This window comes from Cucumis melo, chromosome 10 (assembly GCF_025177605.1).
Source record: "Cucumis melo cultivar AY chromosome 10, USDA_Cmelo_AY_1.0, whole genome shotgun sequence".
In the NCBI taxonomy this organism is placed as follows: Eukaryota; Viridiplantae; Streptophyta; class Magnoliopsida; order Cucurbitales; family Cucurbitaceae; genus Cucumis; species Cucumis melo.
The window spans coordinates 3,051,938-3,070,076 of record NC_066866.1 but is presented as its reverse complement, the minus strand read 5'-3'; the positions used below and the strand labels follow the sequence as shown (position 1 = coordinate 3,070,076).

At 31.0% G+C, this 18,139-nt stretch overlaps 2 protein-coding genes and 1 long non-coding RNA gene across 3 annotated transcripts; 1 reads left to right on the top strand and 2 right to left on the bottom strand.

Annotated features, from left to right (window-relative positions):
* Positions 1-4,668: 4,668 nt before the first annotated feature.
* On the top strand, positions 4,669-8,724 carry LOC103489059 (uncharacterized). Its single transcript, XM_008448060.3, has 4 exons — positions 4,669-4,885; positions 5,017-5,161; positions 6,266-6,565; positions 7,608-8,724. The coding sequence occupies exons 1-4, from the start codon at positions 4,803-4,805 to the stop codon at positions 7,722-7,724; spliced, it is 645 nt and encodes a 214-aa protein (XP_008446282.2). The 5' UTR covers positions 4,669-4,802; the 3' UTR covers positions 7,725-8,724.
* Positions 8,002-11,159, bottom strand: LOC103489058 (serine/threonine-protein phosphatase PP2A catalytic subunit-like). Its single transcript, XM_008448059.3, has 6 exons — positions 10,440-11,159; positions 9,219-9,333; positions 9,018-9,126; positions 8,853-8,930; positions 8,532-8,723; positions 8,002-8,434 (listed from the first exon to the last, which is right to left on the bottom strand). Exons 1-6 carry the CDS (start codon positions 10,690-10,692, stop codon positions 8,261-8,263), a joined length of 921 nt encoding a protein of 306 aa, XP_008446281.2. The 5' UTR covers positions 10,693-11,159; the 3' UTR covers positions 8,002-8,260.
* A 1,555-nt stretch (positions 11,160-12,714) lies between these two features.
* Positions 12,715-14,536, bottom strand: LOC107990781 (uncharacterized). Its single transcript, XR_001762568.2, has 2 exons — positions 13,833-14,536; positions 12,715-13,075 (listed from the first exon to the last, which is right to left on the bottom strand). It is a non-coding gene; the product is annotated as an uncharacterized LOC107990781 (long non-coding RNA).
* Between the last annotated feature and the right edge of the window lie 3,603 nt (positions 14,537-18,139).

Genomic DNA, 18,139 nt, shown 5'->3' with positions numbered 1-18,139 from the left:
TACAATTCTTCTATTCTTAGCTCTCTGTACAATTGTTGTATGTCTTCTCTGTATTCTTTTGTTACATATTATTTTCTTAAAAAATTTGTTACATTTTTTTACAATTCTTCTATTCTTCTCTATATTCTTTTGTTACATATTATTTCCTTAAAAAATTTGTTATATTTCTTCTATTCTTATCTCTCTGTATTGTTAGATTGTTCTATTATTTTCATAGTGTATTCTTATCTCTCTGTATTGTTGCCATGTCTTTATTGCTTTAACCTTCCAGTGTTGTCTCTTCCATCTGTTTTTATTGTATGGTTTTGACTTCACATTTGCTTACAAAATTTATTACAATCCTTCTATTCTTATCTCTCTGTATTGTTACATTGTTCATTTACTTTCAATTGGTCTTGGTTTCTGTCCAGTGTTGTCTCTTCTTCCTTTCTGTCCAGTGTTGTCTCTTCCATGTCTTTTTAGTGTATGGTTTTGGTATAGATTTCAGTATATAGCCTTTGACTCTTTGGACTTTGCTATGCTTTATGTCAGTTGTAGCAGAGAGATACCCTGTCTTTTATTGATAGATATGTTGCAGTCCAATACTTTGGTCTTTATATTTTGGTTTACCTCCCTTCAAGTCCTCTCAACTTGCCCCATCTTTCCCCTATATATTACCACGTTTCCTCCTTTGATTCACTGCATTCTTGTCCCTCTTTGTATCCTCTCTGTGGTTCTAACTTATTTTTTATAAGTTCTCTTCTTCTTTTTCATTACTGTTAGCATGTATGTTGTAATTTCCCTTTTAGGTTGCTGTCCTTTTCTATTATGTTTTTGTGATATGTTTTGTATATCTTTCTGTCATTTATTTTTTTTTCTATAACTATGATGGAATTCCGTTCATTATTTTGAATGGAATCAAAACTCTGAGGCTACTAAATTAAAAATAAACTTATTCTTTCGGTTTCCCGATTCAATCTTCATTTGGAGTAACATTTTTCGTCATAAAAGGTATGTATATGTATTTTTTTTTCATACGTTTTATATTGTGTGTTATCTACAAATAATAATCATTTTCTTGTCTTATGTAGGACGTTGCGACGAACGAGTTGGAAAATATTTGAAGAGGTACTCTTGTAATAGCCGTTTGTAGGCTTTCGATAATGTATTTTATTTTTATTTATTTTTTTTTCGGTTTTGTATAATTTTATAATTAACATTTTGTTTCGGTTTATAATATGAATATAGAACATTCGGTTTAATTTTGTTACATATTGTATCCTATTAATTTTCTGTTTTTTAACAATTTATTTTCTATATAGTAATAACAATTTTTTTCTATTGGGTTTAATTTTTTTCTATATAGTAATAACAATTTTTTTTCTATTAGGTTTAATTTTTTTCAACACAAAATCCAAATATAAATTTTATTTTAACCAAAAACTTATTAAGATGTTTTAGCCAACCATAGATAAAAATAATTTTTTTAAAAAAAGTTTCTTAAAGAAAAATGTATATCGGATGAGAAAGAGGATTGATATTAATTTTCTGTTTTTTAACAATTTTTTTTCTATATAGTAATAACAATTTTTTTTTTCTATTAGGTTTAATTTTTTTCAACACGCAATCCAAATACAAATTATATTTTACCCAAAAACTTATTAAAATGTTTTAGCCAACCATAGATAACAATAATTTTTTTAAAAAAAGTTTCTTAAAGAAAAATGTATATCGGAAGAAAAAGAGGATTGATACTTAATTAGTTGCATATGTTTCTTTGAACTCCACTCAATTATATATTATTAAATCAAAATGATATCAATTTCTCAAAAAAAAAAAGGAGAAAAAAAATAAATTTCTTTCCATGATAAATTTTCTTCGGTTTTTTAAAAAAAGAAACTTTTCAAACTTCTTCAATAAATACTTCTTCAAACTTCTTCATAAACTTCTTCATAAACTTTATTTTTCTTTTTTCTTATATTTTTCTTATCTTTTAACATTTTCTATGTTTTGTTTAAATTCTTTTTTTTATTTTCAACCAATTTTATTTCTATTTTTAAAATACTTATTTTAGAACTAAAATACATTGTAAAATTTGTTGAAAATAAAATAAAATTATAAGTCAAAATTCCAAATTACAAATTCCAAACTATTGTTCGGTTTTCAAAAAAATAGTCTTAAAAATTAGGGGTGTTTTAAGAAAAAAAACACAAAGGAAAATTAGTTAAAAGAAATTGAGTTGAAAAATATTAGGAAAATAGGATAAACTTCCATTTGCAACTTATTTAAATTTATGTATAATTTTCAATGTTCTCATCACTCATAATCTATTTTTTTTTTGTTCTATGTTTATGGTTTTACTAAATACGGATATTACTAAGTTTACATATCTTTTCACATTGTAATGGATGAACAAACACTTATTGGAGTCCTAACTGCATTCACGTTGGCCCAACGTCAGATTTTACTAACGTTGGAGCTATTAATGAACAACAATAAGCGTCTCCCACATACACCGCCCGATACACGCCATAGAATTAGGGAGCTTGCTTACTTTCGCATGATACACGAGTCAGATCTTGTGTGTCGGCAAAGCACGCGGATGGATAGGCGAACATTCGCAATTCTATGCCATTTACTTAGAAATGTGGCTGGTCTTTCTTCAATTGAAATTGTCGATGTTGAGGAAATGGTAGCAATGTTCTTGCACGTCCTCGCTCATGACGTGAAGAACCGCGTCATCGAACGGGAATTTGTACGGTCCGGTGAGACAGTATCTCGACATTTCAACATCGTATTGTTGGCTGTTCTTCGACTGTACGAGGAGTTGATAAAGAGACCTGTTCCGATAACAAGTAACTGCAATGATCAACGTTGGAAGTGTTTCGAGGTGGGCATCATAGAAGTTGACTATAATTGACCTTTACGTACATCGCACTTAATTCAACGTGTTTGTTTCAACCTGCAGAACTGCATTGGCGCGTTAGACGGGACGTACATAAAGGTCAACGTCCCCGCAGGAGATCGGCCTACATTCAGAATGCGTAAGGGGGAAATTGCCACAAACGTTCTGGGGGTCTGTGACACGAAAGGGGATTTCGTTTATGTCCTCGCCGGTTGGGAAGGATCCGCAGCAGACTCGCGGATCCTACGTGATGCGATTTCAGGAGAAAATGGACTACAAGTGCCAAAGGGCATCTTTTGTCTCGTATGGACGACCTTCGGGGTTTCGTACTCATGCCTGAGGATGAGAGGGAGGGATTCTGTAGAGTCCTCCTACGAGACATAGATAGTTTATGTTTCTACTGACCTGGGTTGCTTATTATTTCCTTACGTTTTTTCTGTATGATGTTGACTATTTATGCATTTTCTATTGTCAAGAACTTATTTTCCTCCTTGGTAATGTTTATTTTAAATTAAGGAAAATAGTCACAATTTTCCAAAAGCGTTATAACGGCTATTTATATAGATTTAAAATTGAATGACTTCGCTATCGCCGATTAGAAATATTGAATAATTTTTTTATCTTTCTAAAAAATTAATTGTAATAAATTTCTCACAATATGTTCACAAATTTATTTTAATTTGTGCAACTGTATGTATTAATTTAATAACATTACACATACAACAAATAAAATAGGAGAATCAGACGGATTCGAGGGTTTCGTAAAAAAGTATGCAATAATTTTTTTTATGATATTTACAATTTAATTTAAAAATATTATACCACATAAAAAATTAATTAACCCAACCCATTTAACAATTTCCCCAAATAAAATTTATCACAAAATCCACATAAACCTACCCACCTAACCCTTCTCCCAAACACATATTATCATAAAACTACCTTTTTAAACCCTTCCCCCAAACAAGGGTTATGATAAAACTAGGTTTAACTTAACACTAATTTTATCTTAACACTAACCCTTCCCTAAATCAACTCTTCCCCCAAATGCACCCTTAGGTTTTTAAATTCTCTCTGAAGTGAAAAATCAAATTTGAAGCTAAATTTATTAAATGAATATCATGATTAACAAGAATTAATAAAACTAGAAGAAAAATGTGCATTTTGAGTATAGAATATAGATTATAATAATATAGTTTGCACCCCAAATGTAAATTTTATAATCTTCAGACTATTATAATACTAAATTATTATAATGACTAGATCATTATAAGCTGCTTTTTGTCTCGAACACATTAATTCAAAGTATTCAAGTTGGAAAAAAAAAAAAAGAACCCTATTGGTTCAATATGCGAGGGTTAACCCAATGTAAACAATCCGGGTTGGGTTGGTGGGTTGTTTTTTTTCTTTCATCTCTCCATAATTTAGGCAAATTTCGATATTGATTTTCAATATGTAAGGTGAACAAATTATCGTTTAAAATGTAAAGTGACATATATATTGTACATACTAATTTCAAGTCTACGATGTTCATTCAAAAGAAGATTTACTTTTAGGTTTTATGTTATATATATCGGATTGGGTCAAGTCAACCCGACCCCTTACTTGTACTACTCGACAACCAACCCAATTTTTTTTCTCCAATTTTTCAACTCAGCCAATCCAACATAAAATTTAATCCAATCCAATCCTTGTGATTTGGGTTGGGTAATCCAGATTGGTCCGATTATCTGTTTTTTTGAAAACCCCTTTCCCGTAGTATTTTTTTAAGAGGCAAATATGCAATTAAAGAAAGTAGGAGGGAAGAGGGGAGAATATAGAAACTTTACAGGCTTCGGTTTGCGAATTCAATTCCCAGATTTGATTTTGGTGAGAAATAACGAAAAAGAGAGAGACGCTAACGTCGGGAAGCAAAAAAATGTATTGGAAATTTTCATTTCTTCCTTTTCTTCTCCTTCTCTTCACCTTCTCTGCTTCACTTCACGCCCAATCGCTGAATACGTGAGCTCTAATTTGATTAATTATGTTTTCTTATTCATAATTGTGTTATTAGATCGAATTCTTTATTGATCTGATCCAATTTCTTCTGTTGGAATTCCATGGCCAACTGTTGGATTTGTTCTGAATGTCAGAGACAGAGTTAGTGGGGATGAAGAAATCGGGATAGGGTTTGGGCGCAGAGCTCTGTTGAGTTTCAAAGAGACTCCACAGGGAAGTAACGTGACCTTTGAATGCTCTCGTTCTGGCCCCTGCGTTGCCTGCCTCTACTCAGAAAAGGTTTCTATTTCATTAGAATGTTTATTTGAGATAACCTAATATTAGTGCTGTTTTTCCCGTTTAGTTGCCATGAGACTTTTATTAGGATACATTGTGTAGAAATCATGACCTGGCTTATTGGAGATAGAACAGTGATGTTTTTCAATTGCTGTAATTTGGTGATGTTTTAGTGAGCTTATGGGATGAGGCATTACGATGAGACTTTTCATTTATGGTGACGATAATTTAGTAGTTGTGGAAAAATATGCTATTAGGATTGGGTAATGATAGGCCCCTTGTATTGTGTTCTTGTATTAGAATACCACCCAACAAGGAAACATTCAAGAACATACAGAAAACTCAAAGGACTCAAGAATCCTGAATATCATAAGAAAGTAACAAGATAATCTAGACTTTCGAGAGGGCTAGTCTCTTCAAAAAGTTTCAAAGAAATCTCACAAAATTCTTTACACCCTCATCCCAACCTTACTTTCTCTTTCTAACTAACGCTCTAACAAACTTAGTAGCTATTTACTAATCTGTCCCTTTTAATAATCATACTAATAATATTCCACTAATAATTCTATTATATCTCTAACTAGAGCTTTCACATCTTGCTTTCTTTTGAAACCAAAATTTCATGCTTCTACCTTCTCTAAAAATATGTTCAGGCTGGGTATACCTTATTTACTTTGTAATGAATCCATTTCTCTTAGCCAGCTGATGGAAAGGAAAAAGGAGGAAAGGAAAAAAAAAAAAAAAAAGACGTTTTAACAAAAGATCCACACCCAAGTTCCCCAGCTTTGGGGGGTCCTCTATCCTGATCATGCTTTTCCTTTTGGTTAGCTGTAGGTGAGAACTGAGAAGGGATTTGAACTTGGACCATGAATTGTAGGCTATAGCCCTATGTGACAGGCAATGTGGACTTCGTAGTTAATATCTGTATAATGCCAATGCAAGTTCTTCATCACGAAGTTCTAGGCTTTAAGTTCTTGATATGTTAAAATTGGCTAATGATAGTACCTTGCATATTTGCTATTTTGAAATCCTCATGCTTGTGTATAGTAGCTTTTGTTTTGTTCTTTAGTATAAAGTTTTCATTTTCTTTTATTTTTTGTCTCATAGAATGATGAAAAATATCGCTGCAGTGAGACTGGTTACCGTATTCCCCTGAAATGTGTGGAAATCAAAGACACTTCAAAAGTTTCCAATGAGAAAAAATCACACAATGGTCGCTCAATGCTCGACATATCTTATGAGCACAAGGTTGTCCCTGATGATGCCAGTAGTCATGCTTCATCAACTGCACACAGAAATCTAAGAGATGGTTCTGTCTCATCGACTGATGGTCCTCAGTCTTACATCACTTACAGAAGCTGTATACCATCAGTTAATGAAGAAAAGTTGTCTGTGCTTGGTTTTGAGGTATGTCATTATCCTAACTACTCAGTTTGGACAGTTTTAATTAATTGAAACAAATGGTTTTTGGTTATTTTTCTATATGCTCTATTTTTCTGTATGCATGTTACACAATCTCTTCTCACATTTCTTTTATATGGCTTTATTTTACATGATTGATTGATACCAAATGTGTTCAACTAAATAGCAATGCAGTCATTCTATTAGGGATCTACTGTTTTTATTCTCATTGTAATTGTGGTCTGGCTTTTTTATGTCATTCTTACTGCCATGAGAACCCTATTTATCTTAGGAGAGAGTAGAGGCATTTTTGAGAAATGTTCATCTTTTACTGAACTGAATTTTGAGGGCTAATCAGTGTAATCTAGTGGATTTTCTTAAGCAGCTTTGTTGTTTAGGTTGATAGTTAAAATTATGTCTAGTGAGATTTGTGGTACTAAAGGGATTCTATTTGTTACTACTTTGTTGTTAGTAAATCTTAGCTATTTCCTGCTAGCTAAAGAATTTGTTGGGGCATATTTTCAAAATCAAAACTATTTTTTAAACATCTTTTATTTTGTAAAGCTATATGGAAAAGTAGTTATTTCTCTTTGCAGTGCACTATTTTTAAAATCATTATATTGTTAATTAAATCTTAATAGTATAAATATATGAGGAACAGTTTGGAATAACTTTGCTAGGAAGACAATATTTAAAAAAAAAATTCGAAGAATGATTTGGGACTGACTTTCTTTGCAGAGAGATCAGTTCATGTTTAAAATGACCATTGTGCTATTGCTGTTTAGATCTTTGAAGTCTTGCACAGCATGTGAAGAGGAAGTATGTAGGATAGGAAACTCTTATTTATCTTGGTACAGCATAGCATGCCAATTATTATTCTATATTTACTTTTATCTACCTCAAAGGGAAAAAAACTTTGAGTCCTACAGTTTCTGCTGTTAATCATTGTGATGAACTTGTACTCATCTTACTTTCCTAAAAATTAGAATTTCTAAAAGAAAAACCAATTATTTAGGTCTGTTTTCATTTGCTGTAATATTCTGGACAGGGCATTGTGCTATGTTTGCTGCTTATAAGTGGTTCGGTTGTCTACTTCAGAAGAAAACGAAGCATTTCAATGGCTGGTTTTGCTTCTGGCAGGGTGCAATCAAATTCCAGGTTTTAGTTCGCTCCGGAGTCTTTTTTGTTACAATTGTTCAGGGACGTAAATGTACTATCAAACAAATACTACACATTGAAGTTATAGACGAATCAACAGCTAGGCATCGGATGGTTGCATATATACTTATCTCCCAGTCTCCCTGTTCTATTTATTTCATTTATTTAGAAACAAATGTTACTCACATAGAATTTGACTGTTTGAAATTTCATTGCTTTCTTTTGGTTATCAAAATCGGAAAACTACTCGCATAGAATAGTATTGGTCCATTGGCAAAATCAGCTTCACTTCAAAGAATATATATGTATAACACAAACACAATAATATCAAGCTATTGCTTCTTTAAGATTTACAAGGAAATGGGGACTATGCCACTTTACTAGAGTTTCTTCTACACGTTAAAGAAGCAACAAAACACAACTAAAACTACAACCAAAAGAATGACATTTAAGATAATCTGGTTCTCACCCATGACAATAGAAGGCTTTTTCAGAGTAAAAATCTACAATGACGAACTTACAATGACACAACCCATATAGTAATCACAAAAAATAATCAGGAGTCTTCCGTGTGGTATCAGGTTCAATTTGCCGAGGAGCTGGGTCAAATTGTAGAAAATTTTGATCCATATTCTCCCCAATTTCCAGAATTGCAGCCATATTTCCACATCGATAACAATAATTTGGTGCACTAAAGACAGTCACCACATTCTTATCCTACAAAAATGAGTCAGATTGAAAAACATAAGAACATGCAATACAAGTAAAAACAACAAGTGGGGTAGACCATTTGCAATCAGCTAAACAATTTAACCTGACACCAGTTGTATCCTTCCATGACAAGTTGATGAGCTCTGGATATAAGAGAGAGCCCATTTGTATGATTGAACTGAGCAGCTATATCCTGACCAAACGTATACCCAGCCCCACGTGGAGATATTCCCCATCCACACCGGTCGTCTGGATCAGACCATAAGAGATCACACATCGGCCCCTCATGGGGGACCTGATTTGACATATAAAGAAACAACAGCTATGAGAAATACGGTACACTGAGATAAACCGAAAATGGAAAATCTTTGTAGCAATAATTAGTGGAGTGGTCAATCAACAAACCAAATAAAAACTTGCAAACCTCTTGTATACGGTCCAATGAGCGAATGTTATCCAAGGTATCCAAAGATGGAGAAAGTCCTCCATGTAAACAGAAAACCTACACATAGTAACAGTTGTATATTAGATAGGTTAAGCTATATGGTATCAAATTACAATGCACAGTTTATGTTGTGTAGAACTGAACCTGACTCTCAACTAGAGCTGTAAGAGGGAGGTAATCGAAAAGATCGGTGAAGTGTTTCCAGACATTTGCATTTCCATATTTTCTCAGGCATTCATCATAAAATCCATACCTGAATGAGAAAAATGATCTACGAATAAAAACCCTTTACACATACAAAAGACAGAGTTTTGATTAGAAATGAAGGAAGTCATCACATCTTACACTTGAGTTATTTGTCGGCTCTCGTGATTACCCCTCAAGATGGTAATTCTGTCTCTGTAACGAACTTTTAGAGCCACTAGAAGAGTAACTGTCTCGACCGAGTAGTAACCACGATCTGCATTAGTTCACAATGTGAGAAAATGCTAGAGTAATAGACTCAAAACTCCATAGCTTATAACAAAGCATTACATACTTTTACAAAATACGGAAACAAGGATGAAGGAACCGATTATCCAAACCATCTTTTGCACCGGGTTTATTTCCTTCTCTTCCCCCTCTCCTCCTAGCAACTACCAGAGGGTAATCAAGGAGTAAATGACTTCTGGAGGGGCAATGCTCGTTGCACTATCTCTATACAAAACTGGAGTATCGATCCATGTTTCCTTCCCATGTAATTCAGTTGAAGAACTATTTCCTTTCCTTTTTCTATTTTTTAAAAGCTATACAAAACCTACTCTTTACCTTCTGTAAGGGTCATGGGCAAACAACAACAAATTTCTTCAATCCTGTAAATTTCTATCATGACAAGTAGCTGCTTTCATCTATTTTCTCCCAGAGGATGTAAATCCTAGAAGCCTCCTACTTCTTAATTTACAGCTAAGTTCAAAAGCAACCCATCTATATAACTCCTAGTTTTTTTATGAACTATAACTTTAACGCAATACAATGACGAAATGAGAAGACTCCCTAAGAATCAACCAAGCATCAACGTTTACCAACCCATGTTGCATTATCACCCGTAGCTCTCAGATAGAATAGAGGCTATCCAAAAATTAGGCACATCCATCCCCAAAAGAGCCATCTGATAAAAGTTGACCAGCACATCCCAATGTACTGTTTTCAGCTTTCAACTTAAACAGTCTTTTGCCATACCCGAGTCATCTGGTTGTGATTCTAAATGATCTATCTATAGATAAATTGCTTTGAAATGCAAAGAAGTACAGCTAAGGCCTATTAGAAATCATAGTCAGATTAATCCAGAAAAATTGTATTACAAATTACAATACATCAGCCCCTTGAAGGATGCGGCTATTCGGGTTGACGACAACCCGAATAATGAATCACTTTTAGAAGTTGAGAATTTTCAAACACAACAAAAGACCAGAGAACAAACAGTGGCGTTAAACGAAAGAATCAAATTATTCTCAAATATATGTGTGTGTTTATATATATAGGCAGGATAAAAGGAAAACAAAGAAGAAAAAAAAGCTAAAAACTCACCGACGTAATCGCCCATGAAAAGGTAATTAGTATCGGGAGTACGGCCTCCTATCCGAAACAGTTCAATGAGATCGTAAAATTGGCCATGAATATCACCACAAACCGTCACCGGACACTTAACCGGTTGCACGTTCCACTCCTCGACCAGAATCGCTCTCGCCTGATCGCAAAGTATTTTCACCTCCGCTTCCGGCAACGGCTTGCACTCCATCAGATGCTCGATCTGATGGTCCAGATCCGCGTGAGACGGCATGATTTCAAATCCTTCTCAGATCCACAAGCAAAGATTAGAGATCGTCTAGGAAGAATCACATTCACGAACTCAACGATCTCCCCATTTATCAGATAACGAACGAATTTGAGCTCATTTACGCATCAAATTGACTAATAAACATCAAAATTAATCCCCAAAATTCCAAATTTCTCAATCCCCATAACATAAAACAAAGAAATAAACATAAAATCTGAACCCGTGATTCATTCTTGCCTCTCTCTCTATCTCTATCTCTATCTCTCTCCCCCTCCCCTCCCCCTCTCTCCTCCGTTCTTCGCCAAAATTTGGAAATAAGTTACCAAAATTGTATTTATGTGAATAAGAGGATGACGAGGGAATTGAGGGGAACGGATTGATTGGTCTCAAATTAATCAAAATGCAAATGAAATGCCATTTCATTTCATCTCACCCATTTTCATTCTTTTTTTTCTCTCTTCAAATTATAATCAAAATAGTAACGATTTAATTTATTTTAGATATTCAGTTATATGATATCAACCATAAAGTTAATGATTGTTTGAAAAAACAAATATTCCTCACATTTTTTTCTGACTTTGCAACTGCTCCATAAATTAAACATGCAATTCTTTTTATACTTTATATTTCTTCATCTATATATATATATATATTTCAACGTGCAATGATTTGGGCAATGGGCATGGTAGGTAAGTAACTAAACTAGCCACCATCTTTTTTTAAAAAAAGATAGTCAATAAGAAATAGTGATTAAATTAATAAAGTCAAAAGATACCGTCTATTTTCTAAAGATTGATTCAATTCAATTTTTGAGGTTTGAATTGGTATACCTTCGGTTAGAATCAATTCATCTAGAAATTTATTTCATTGACGAAAAATTCGTTTTTCATTTGAAAAGTCAATTACGTCGATATCAAAGTTCAATATGTATGACATTGATGCGGTAAGAGTCTTAACTTTATGAAAAATGGATGGAAATATGGGTAAAATATCAACCTCAATAATGCTTACTTTGGAAAAAAACTATATATGAAAAAAATATTAAAAGGAAATTAAATAATTATGAAATTTTAATCTTTTGTAAACAAATTAAAATGTTTAGTATTCATATTACATTCTTGGTTATAACTATATTTTATAGATTTTTTTATACTATAATCAAAAATTTGATTCACCTCGTATGTTAATGTCGAAGTTATTAAAACGTTGATGTAAATAGTATTTTGATCTCCCTGAAATAACTTTCTTATTTATATTTTATAAAAAATTTAAAACTTCAGGAAAAGGAATCCAATACATTTTGACAAAAAGCTTAATCGTTTACAGTAGTAGACCAATTAGAAGTTATGTATCTTTTATATATATATATATATATATATATATATAAAAAGGATTCGTCAAAGTATTTCCATTTTCCAATGAAAGTTGAAATAAAGTGGAAAACTCAAGACTGAATGTTACTGCAATGGAATGAATTGTATGGTTGTTGAGTCCAATAAGATTTGTAATTGGGCCGAGCTTGGGATTTGGGCCCATTATAATTCGGACCAACATAGCTCTATACACAAGCCCATTTGCTTATCTCCAAATTATTAGTTTTTTTTTTGGAAAATCATGTATATAGCACAATTTAAAAAAACTAAAAATATAACACAACAGAAGAAAATATTTGTAAAAATAGTAAATATTAACTAGAATGTGGTGTATGCCTTTCGGTGGCTATTATTGATAGAAGCTATGACTAATAGTTATTATCAATGATAACAATAATAGAATATTTTTCAAATTGAAAACTTCACTCGTGTCATCTATCGATGATGGAAACTTACATTACTTTTTAATTTCTATCATCGATGGCTTTCAATTTGAAAAAATAGAAAAGAACCACTCGTAATGATGAGTAATAGAAAACTATCGTTGATAGCAGCTATCGGTGATAGTTTTCTACGTGAGAAAATAATAATAAAAAGAAAATATACAAAGTAATGATTAAGCATATGCTTTTTTAGTCTGTTATTCATACAATTATTTTATTCTTGTGTTATATATATATATATATATATATATATATATATATATATATATATATATTTTGTTTAAATACCATTTATACAACTAACCCAAGACAAAATTAGGAAGAATTAATGTTCTATGTAGAAAGCTACAAAGTGAGTGTGAATCAATTATATACAATCCAGATTTATTCAGAGCCATATTTTTTTTTCTTATTGAAATTACCCAAAAAAAAAAAGAAGAAAAAAAAATGTTCATAATAATCCTTAATATTTAAAGTGGTGTGTTAAGAAAAAGTGGAGGAAGGAATCTATGCCTTTGTGTGTACAAAGCCTAAGCTCCCCTTGGAGGCCCTCCTTTCACCCCAATTCTCCTGCCAATTCAAGTACACACACACACACACACATATATATATATATTCAACAACAAAATATATCACTCCCAAAATAAATATTTCTTTTACACTAACACAAATAAATTCAACATACAAATTCTTTAGAACCTACCAATAATGTTTTGAAATAGTAATTAGTACCTTTTATCTACTAAAACACTATGCTCTAGATTGTGATCTTTCAATACAAAATTCCAAACGTAACATGGTTGAATTTGATGATTTTTTATTTGAGCTATATATTGTTAAATAAGTTTGAAAAAGTTAAAAAAAAAAAAAAAAAAAAAAAAGGTATAGCTTTGATATATATATATATATATATATATATATATATATATATACACACATACACACACACAGACACCAAGTAGTCAATTAAAAATTGAATTTAAAAAATGGAAATTTTGCAATTATAGATTAAATTGATATTATTTTTATATATATTTAAATAAGTGTAATGAGTTTTTTATTCTTTTGGCCTAAAGTGTAAATTGCTAATATCTTCTTTATTATTCTGGAAAAAATCCTTAAAATTTATGGATTAATTAAATTGAACAAAGCTTAAAAAAATTAAGAACTAAATATCAAATACTTTGAAACTTAGAAGACAAAATATGAACTTGAGAGAGAAAAAATGTATTTTTTTCGTAAAATGATTTTTCTCGCATGATTTTGATAATAATAATACCTGATAAATTTAATAATCTTAAATGCAAAGTGTATTTAAATAATATACCTGTTATGAATGGGGTCTGGTCCTTTAGGAACTCTAACTTTGCTCATAAAGTTAGGATCCAACAACTTTGGATGGTTATTGTCATTGGCCAATTGATCCTCAGCTTCCTTCATGACATGTCTTCCCTCGACCTCAGACTCAGCCGCCGCCCGCCAGCTTCTCGTTCTCCCCGGTGGCGGCGATGACCCGAGGATTAAAAGCCATACAAACAGCCCCACGACCACAGCACCAAGCAAGACCTTCAAGTAAGAAAAGTAGCAACAGCTATCTACACTTTTCATAAATATATAGACTTAATTGTGTGTATATATATATATATGATCTACTCTCCAGACGTATATATCGAGAGTGACTCGTGGTTACTTTTAGGATTGGATCAAAACGGGAAGGATAACGAGGATGGATGTCAAAGCAATGAAGGGAAGAAGTATGGGGTTTGGAAGAAGGGAAAGAAAGAAGGAGATGTTATTATTATTTTGTTAGTTTGTTTTGGTAGGGGATTGCATGTTTCATTAGGGAGCTTTCTTTTTTTCTTTATAGGGTTGATGGATTCTGTTGCACTTTTCTCAAACCTTGATTTGCCATGTTTTTTTTTTTTTGTTCAATTTTATTTTATTATGTATTTAGTTTAATAATTTACATGGTGTGTATATATACACACACACACACACACATTAGATTAAATAATGATTTGATGCTTGTGTGAGAAGAAAAAGAGAAGAAAAGTATTTAATTTGGTAATGAGACAGTGAAGGATTTTCGTTTTGAAAATTACAAGTCAAATGAAACTTTGTAAAGGTTTAGAAGTATTAGAAGAACAAGTCCTTCAATTATTGAAAGAAAAAACAAAAGTAGATTATTCTTAGATTTTGGATTGGTCAAAAAAAAATTATTAAAAAAAGAAAAACTATTTTTAAAAATAAAACTCTAGAATTTAGGCTTAAAATTCTCATGCTTTTGTCTGGATTTTCTTTTTTAAAAAAAAAAAAAAAGAAGAAGAAGAAAATAGTATATACATATGCACTATAAACATACGTAAATATATTGAAAATTCTAAAAGCATTTTCTCTGTTTCACCTACCTATTTTATTCAAGTATGTATATATATATATATATATATAATTAGACAGTGCTACGAACATAATTAGCACTAAGATACACAAATTACGGCCTTAGCTTTTTGCATTTATGCCGATAATTAATCATAGTTATGTTTTAATTCAGTCATCTCAACAATAAAATCAAATAAACAATACCAAAGGTTTAGTTAAATAATAATAATATTAATTATCATAGGTTAAAATAAATCACAACCTTACAAGATAGTTACAAATATAAAGATCAAACTTAAAATATTAGGAAATGAATTATTTGCAAACAAAATTTAGAACAATTATCTTCTAAAGTTTGTCTCGTGTTGATAAACTTATATACATTTTACCGTTGTTTAAAAAGAAATATTATTGTTGTAGGTATATTTATGGTTACTCGTTGTGATTAATGAATGGAATGGAGAATCATTAGATGTAATAATTAAAAATAAATATGAGAATGGGGGAAGAAGGTAAGGGGGAGACAGCTTACATTAGAATAACACCTCAAAGAAAAGAGAGAGCATATGGCATAATGTTTATGATCCATTCCCTATGGATCTCACAGTCTTATTTACTCAAAAAGCTTCGAAAAGAATCAAATGCCTTACCACTTAACTCTCACATACCTAAATAGCTTCTCTTTCAAGTCTACCTATCATTTCTCACATCTATTATTATTATTATTATTACCTTTAATTTCAATACCATTACTATCCCTTGCCTTTTAAAATTAATACATTTTAAAATGTACGTTTTGGTTCTAATCTAAGATCATACTAAATGATCACTTTTCAAAAGGTACATACAAGAACGAATTAAAATGTTCCAAAATCAAAAGCGAAGAACTAAAATGAACATTTTAATCTAAAAGTATTATATAAAAAATGAACCAAAACTTAAAGTATGATAGAGACTAAAATAATAATTAAAATAGTACGAAATTATATATTCTTCAACAATATGGTATATTTCTACTATCATATAATGAAGGCAATACAATACGTGAAGTATATTATTTGCATGCACTCATTAAGGAGAAATATGATTAAATTACGGTATGATCTAAGTAACACTGTTTTTTTTTTTTTCTTTTGAGTATGTATCTTAGCTTTTCCTAATTTAAGGTATTACATGATCCAATACTATGTATGTATATAAAAATAAATAAACACAAGTCAAAGGGGTATATCTCTTTATTTGGTTAAATATAGATTAGGTTCAACCATATTCAAGTAAGAGGGTTGGTAAGACAAATGGTTGGCTGAAGTCAATTAGTTATTAATTCAAATATTGTCATCAAAAAACCCCCCATTTAATAAAAAGAAACAAGAGAAAATTTTATGTACTATACGGTACTTAAGGAATATTGATGTTAATATACGTATCTAGTTGTATCTAATTGTAAGTGTAAAAGAAGCTTCGTTAATTGACAATTATTGATTTGTACTTTCTCCCTTCTTAGTTTTTATGCTATTTAAAAGTTCGATATCTCATTCTTATTAAAAAGAAATTCAAAGTAAGCTAAGGCTAAGGACGAATCTATTAAAAAGAATGATGTACCTTCGACTAACAACTAAAATTGAACGTGTTAACATATAAATCTTTAAATTTCGAATCTATTAATAATATTTGTATGTAATTCAAACATTCACCTCTTACCTCTATAAATAAAATTTTGGATTCACAGATTAGTTGTTAATTTATAGGACTAAATGATACATCAGAGAAAAAAATGGAAGTGTTATACTACACGATTATATATATTAGAAAATGGAAGATGATATAACATTTGGAATAGAATAATAATGGAGTGTGAGAGCCGATGGGTTTGTGAAGTAAATTAGTATCGTACAAAAAATTTTAAAAAAAAAAAAATAGAAAAATAATTGGGTAAGGATTGAGCTGGAAGGCATTTGGAAGAATACACAAATTACATAGAAAAAGTTACAATATTTATTTATGTAATGTTCTTTCTAAGTTTTGTTATTTGTTTGGTTTTTTCAAAAGCATCTTCAAAATTTTTGCTTTTTCCATGTATCTTCCTTCACCCTCAAGCCCTCACATACACACAACCCCATGGTTCGAATACTTAAATCCTCCTCAATTTTGTGCTCTAGCTATAAGATATATATAAACAAAATAGTCCACAAAATTTATGCAACTATCACTACTATATTAATTGTACGTGAAATAGATATATGATATGCATATACTCAAATTTCAAGACCCATCTAGTTACAACTTTTATAAGTTATGTTCCCAGTTTGTATCTACCAAGTATGGGTTAAATTACCAACAAAAGAGAGAAAAAAAAAAAAAAGCCAACCTTTTTCCTTTACTTAGCAAAAGTTTCGATATTAACCATCGATGTTTTTCTAAACTTGCTATATTTGTTCTACTTAGAGATTTGACTATGTACTTGAAAAGTTTTAACTATGAGAAGGGTAAATAATGTGAACTTTTGAACTTGAAAGAAGATATGTATGTCAATTGCATTTAATAAACATCTAAAATCAACCAACAATTTAGTCGCAAAACTTGTATATATATATTCGTCACATCACTTGAAGTTGAACCGTGTATTTTAAAAAAAGTTTTAACTATTATTTCATTTTAGTACCACAACACATAAGGAAGACATATCTAGACTTGTGAATCTTAGAAAAATACATGTTAAATATTACTGTTGAACTATATCATATTAACTAACAATTTGACTATGAAAAACTTAAAATAGTTGGATTTTTTCTAATCTAAAATAATTGTGAATTTTCTTGTTTTAGTGATTTTGTAGTCGAAATGACATAAAGGTTAATTGGTAAATTAGTTCAGAGAAGTGGAAGCAGTGGGGATTCTTTCTGCTTGATGGTGGAGCTTAAAGAAGGTTAAACCAACACAAAAATATCTATAATTATTATTAATTACGGCTAATGAAAGATTTTAATATGGATATATATGTGTATGTGTGTATATATAAAGAAAACTTTGGATAGATTGTTACAAATCTCATTCTCATGGATTCGTTCAAGACAACTTTGTAATATGTTCCCACTAATTTTGATATGATTATGATCACTGCTGGAACAATATTTCATTTAATGTTTATACAAATCCTCAAAGCAATGATTCTAATTCCCAAATGCCATTTTAATTACAAGTTTTTTTTTTTTTTTACTTTAGTTTTAAGTTGTCCATGTGTCATCTGTATAAAAC

What these genes read in the sequence shown, in the direction of transcription:
- LOC103489058 (XM_008448059.3), bottom strand. Translation starts at nt 10,692, where the DNA reads ATGCCGTCTCACGCGGATCTGGACCATCAGATCGAGCATCTGATGGAG. An exon ending in CATTGGACCGTATACAAGAG is followed by an intron (nt 8,724 to 8,852) that starts GTTTGCAAGTTT and finishes ATGTCAAATCAG; the next exon opens with GTCCCCCATGAGGGGCCGAT. An exon ending in AAGGATACAACTGGTGTCAG is followed by an intron (nt 8,435 to 8,531) that starts GTTAAATTGTTT and finishes TCATTTTTGTAG; the next exon opens with GATAAGAATGTGGTGACTGT.
- LOC103489059 (XM_008448060.3), top strand. Translation starts at nt 4,803, where the DNA reads ATGTATTGGAAATTTTCATTTCTTCCTTTTCTTCTCCTTCTCTTCACC. An exon ending in CACGCCCAATCGCTGAATAC is followed by an intron (nt 4,886 to 5,016) that starts GTGAGCTCTAAT and finishes TCTGAATGTCAG; the next exon opens with AGACAGAGTTAGTGGGGATG. An exon ending in TGTCTGTGCTTGGTTTTGAG is followed by an intron (nt 6,566 to 7,607) that starts GTATGTCATTAT and finishes TATTCTGGACAG; the next exon opens with GGCATTGTGCTATGTTTGCT.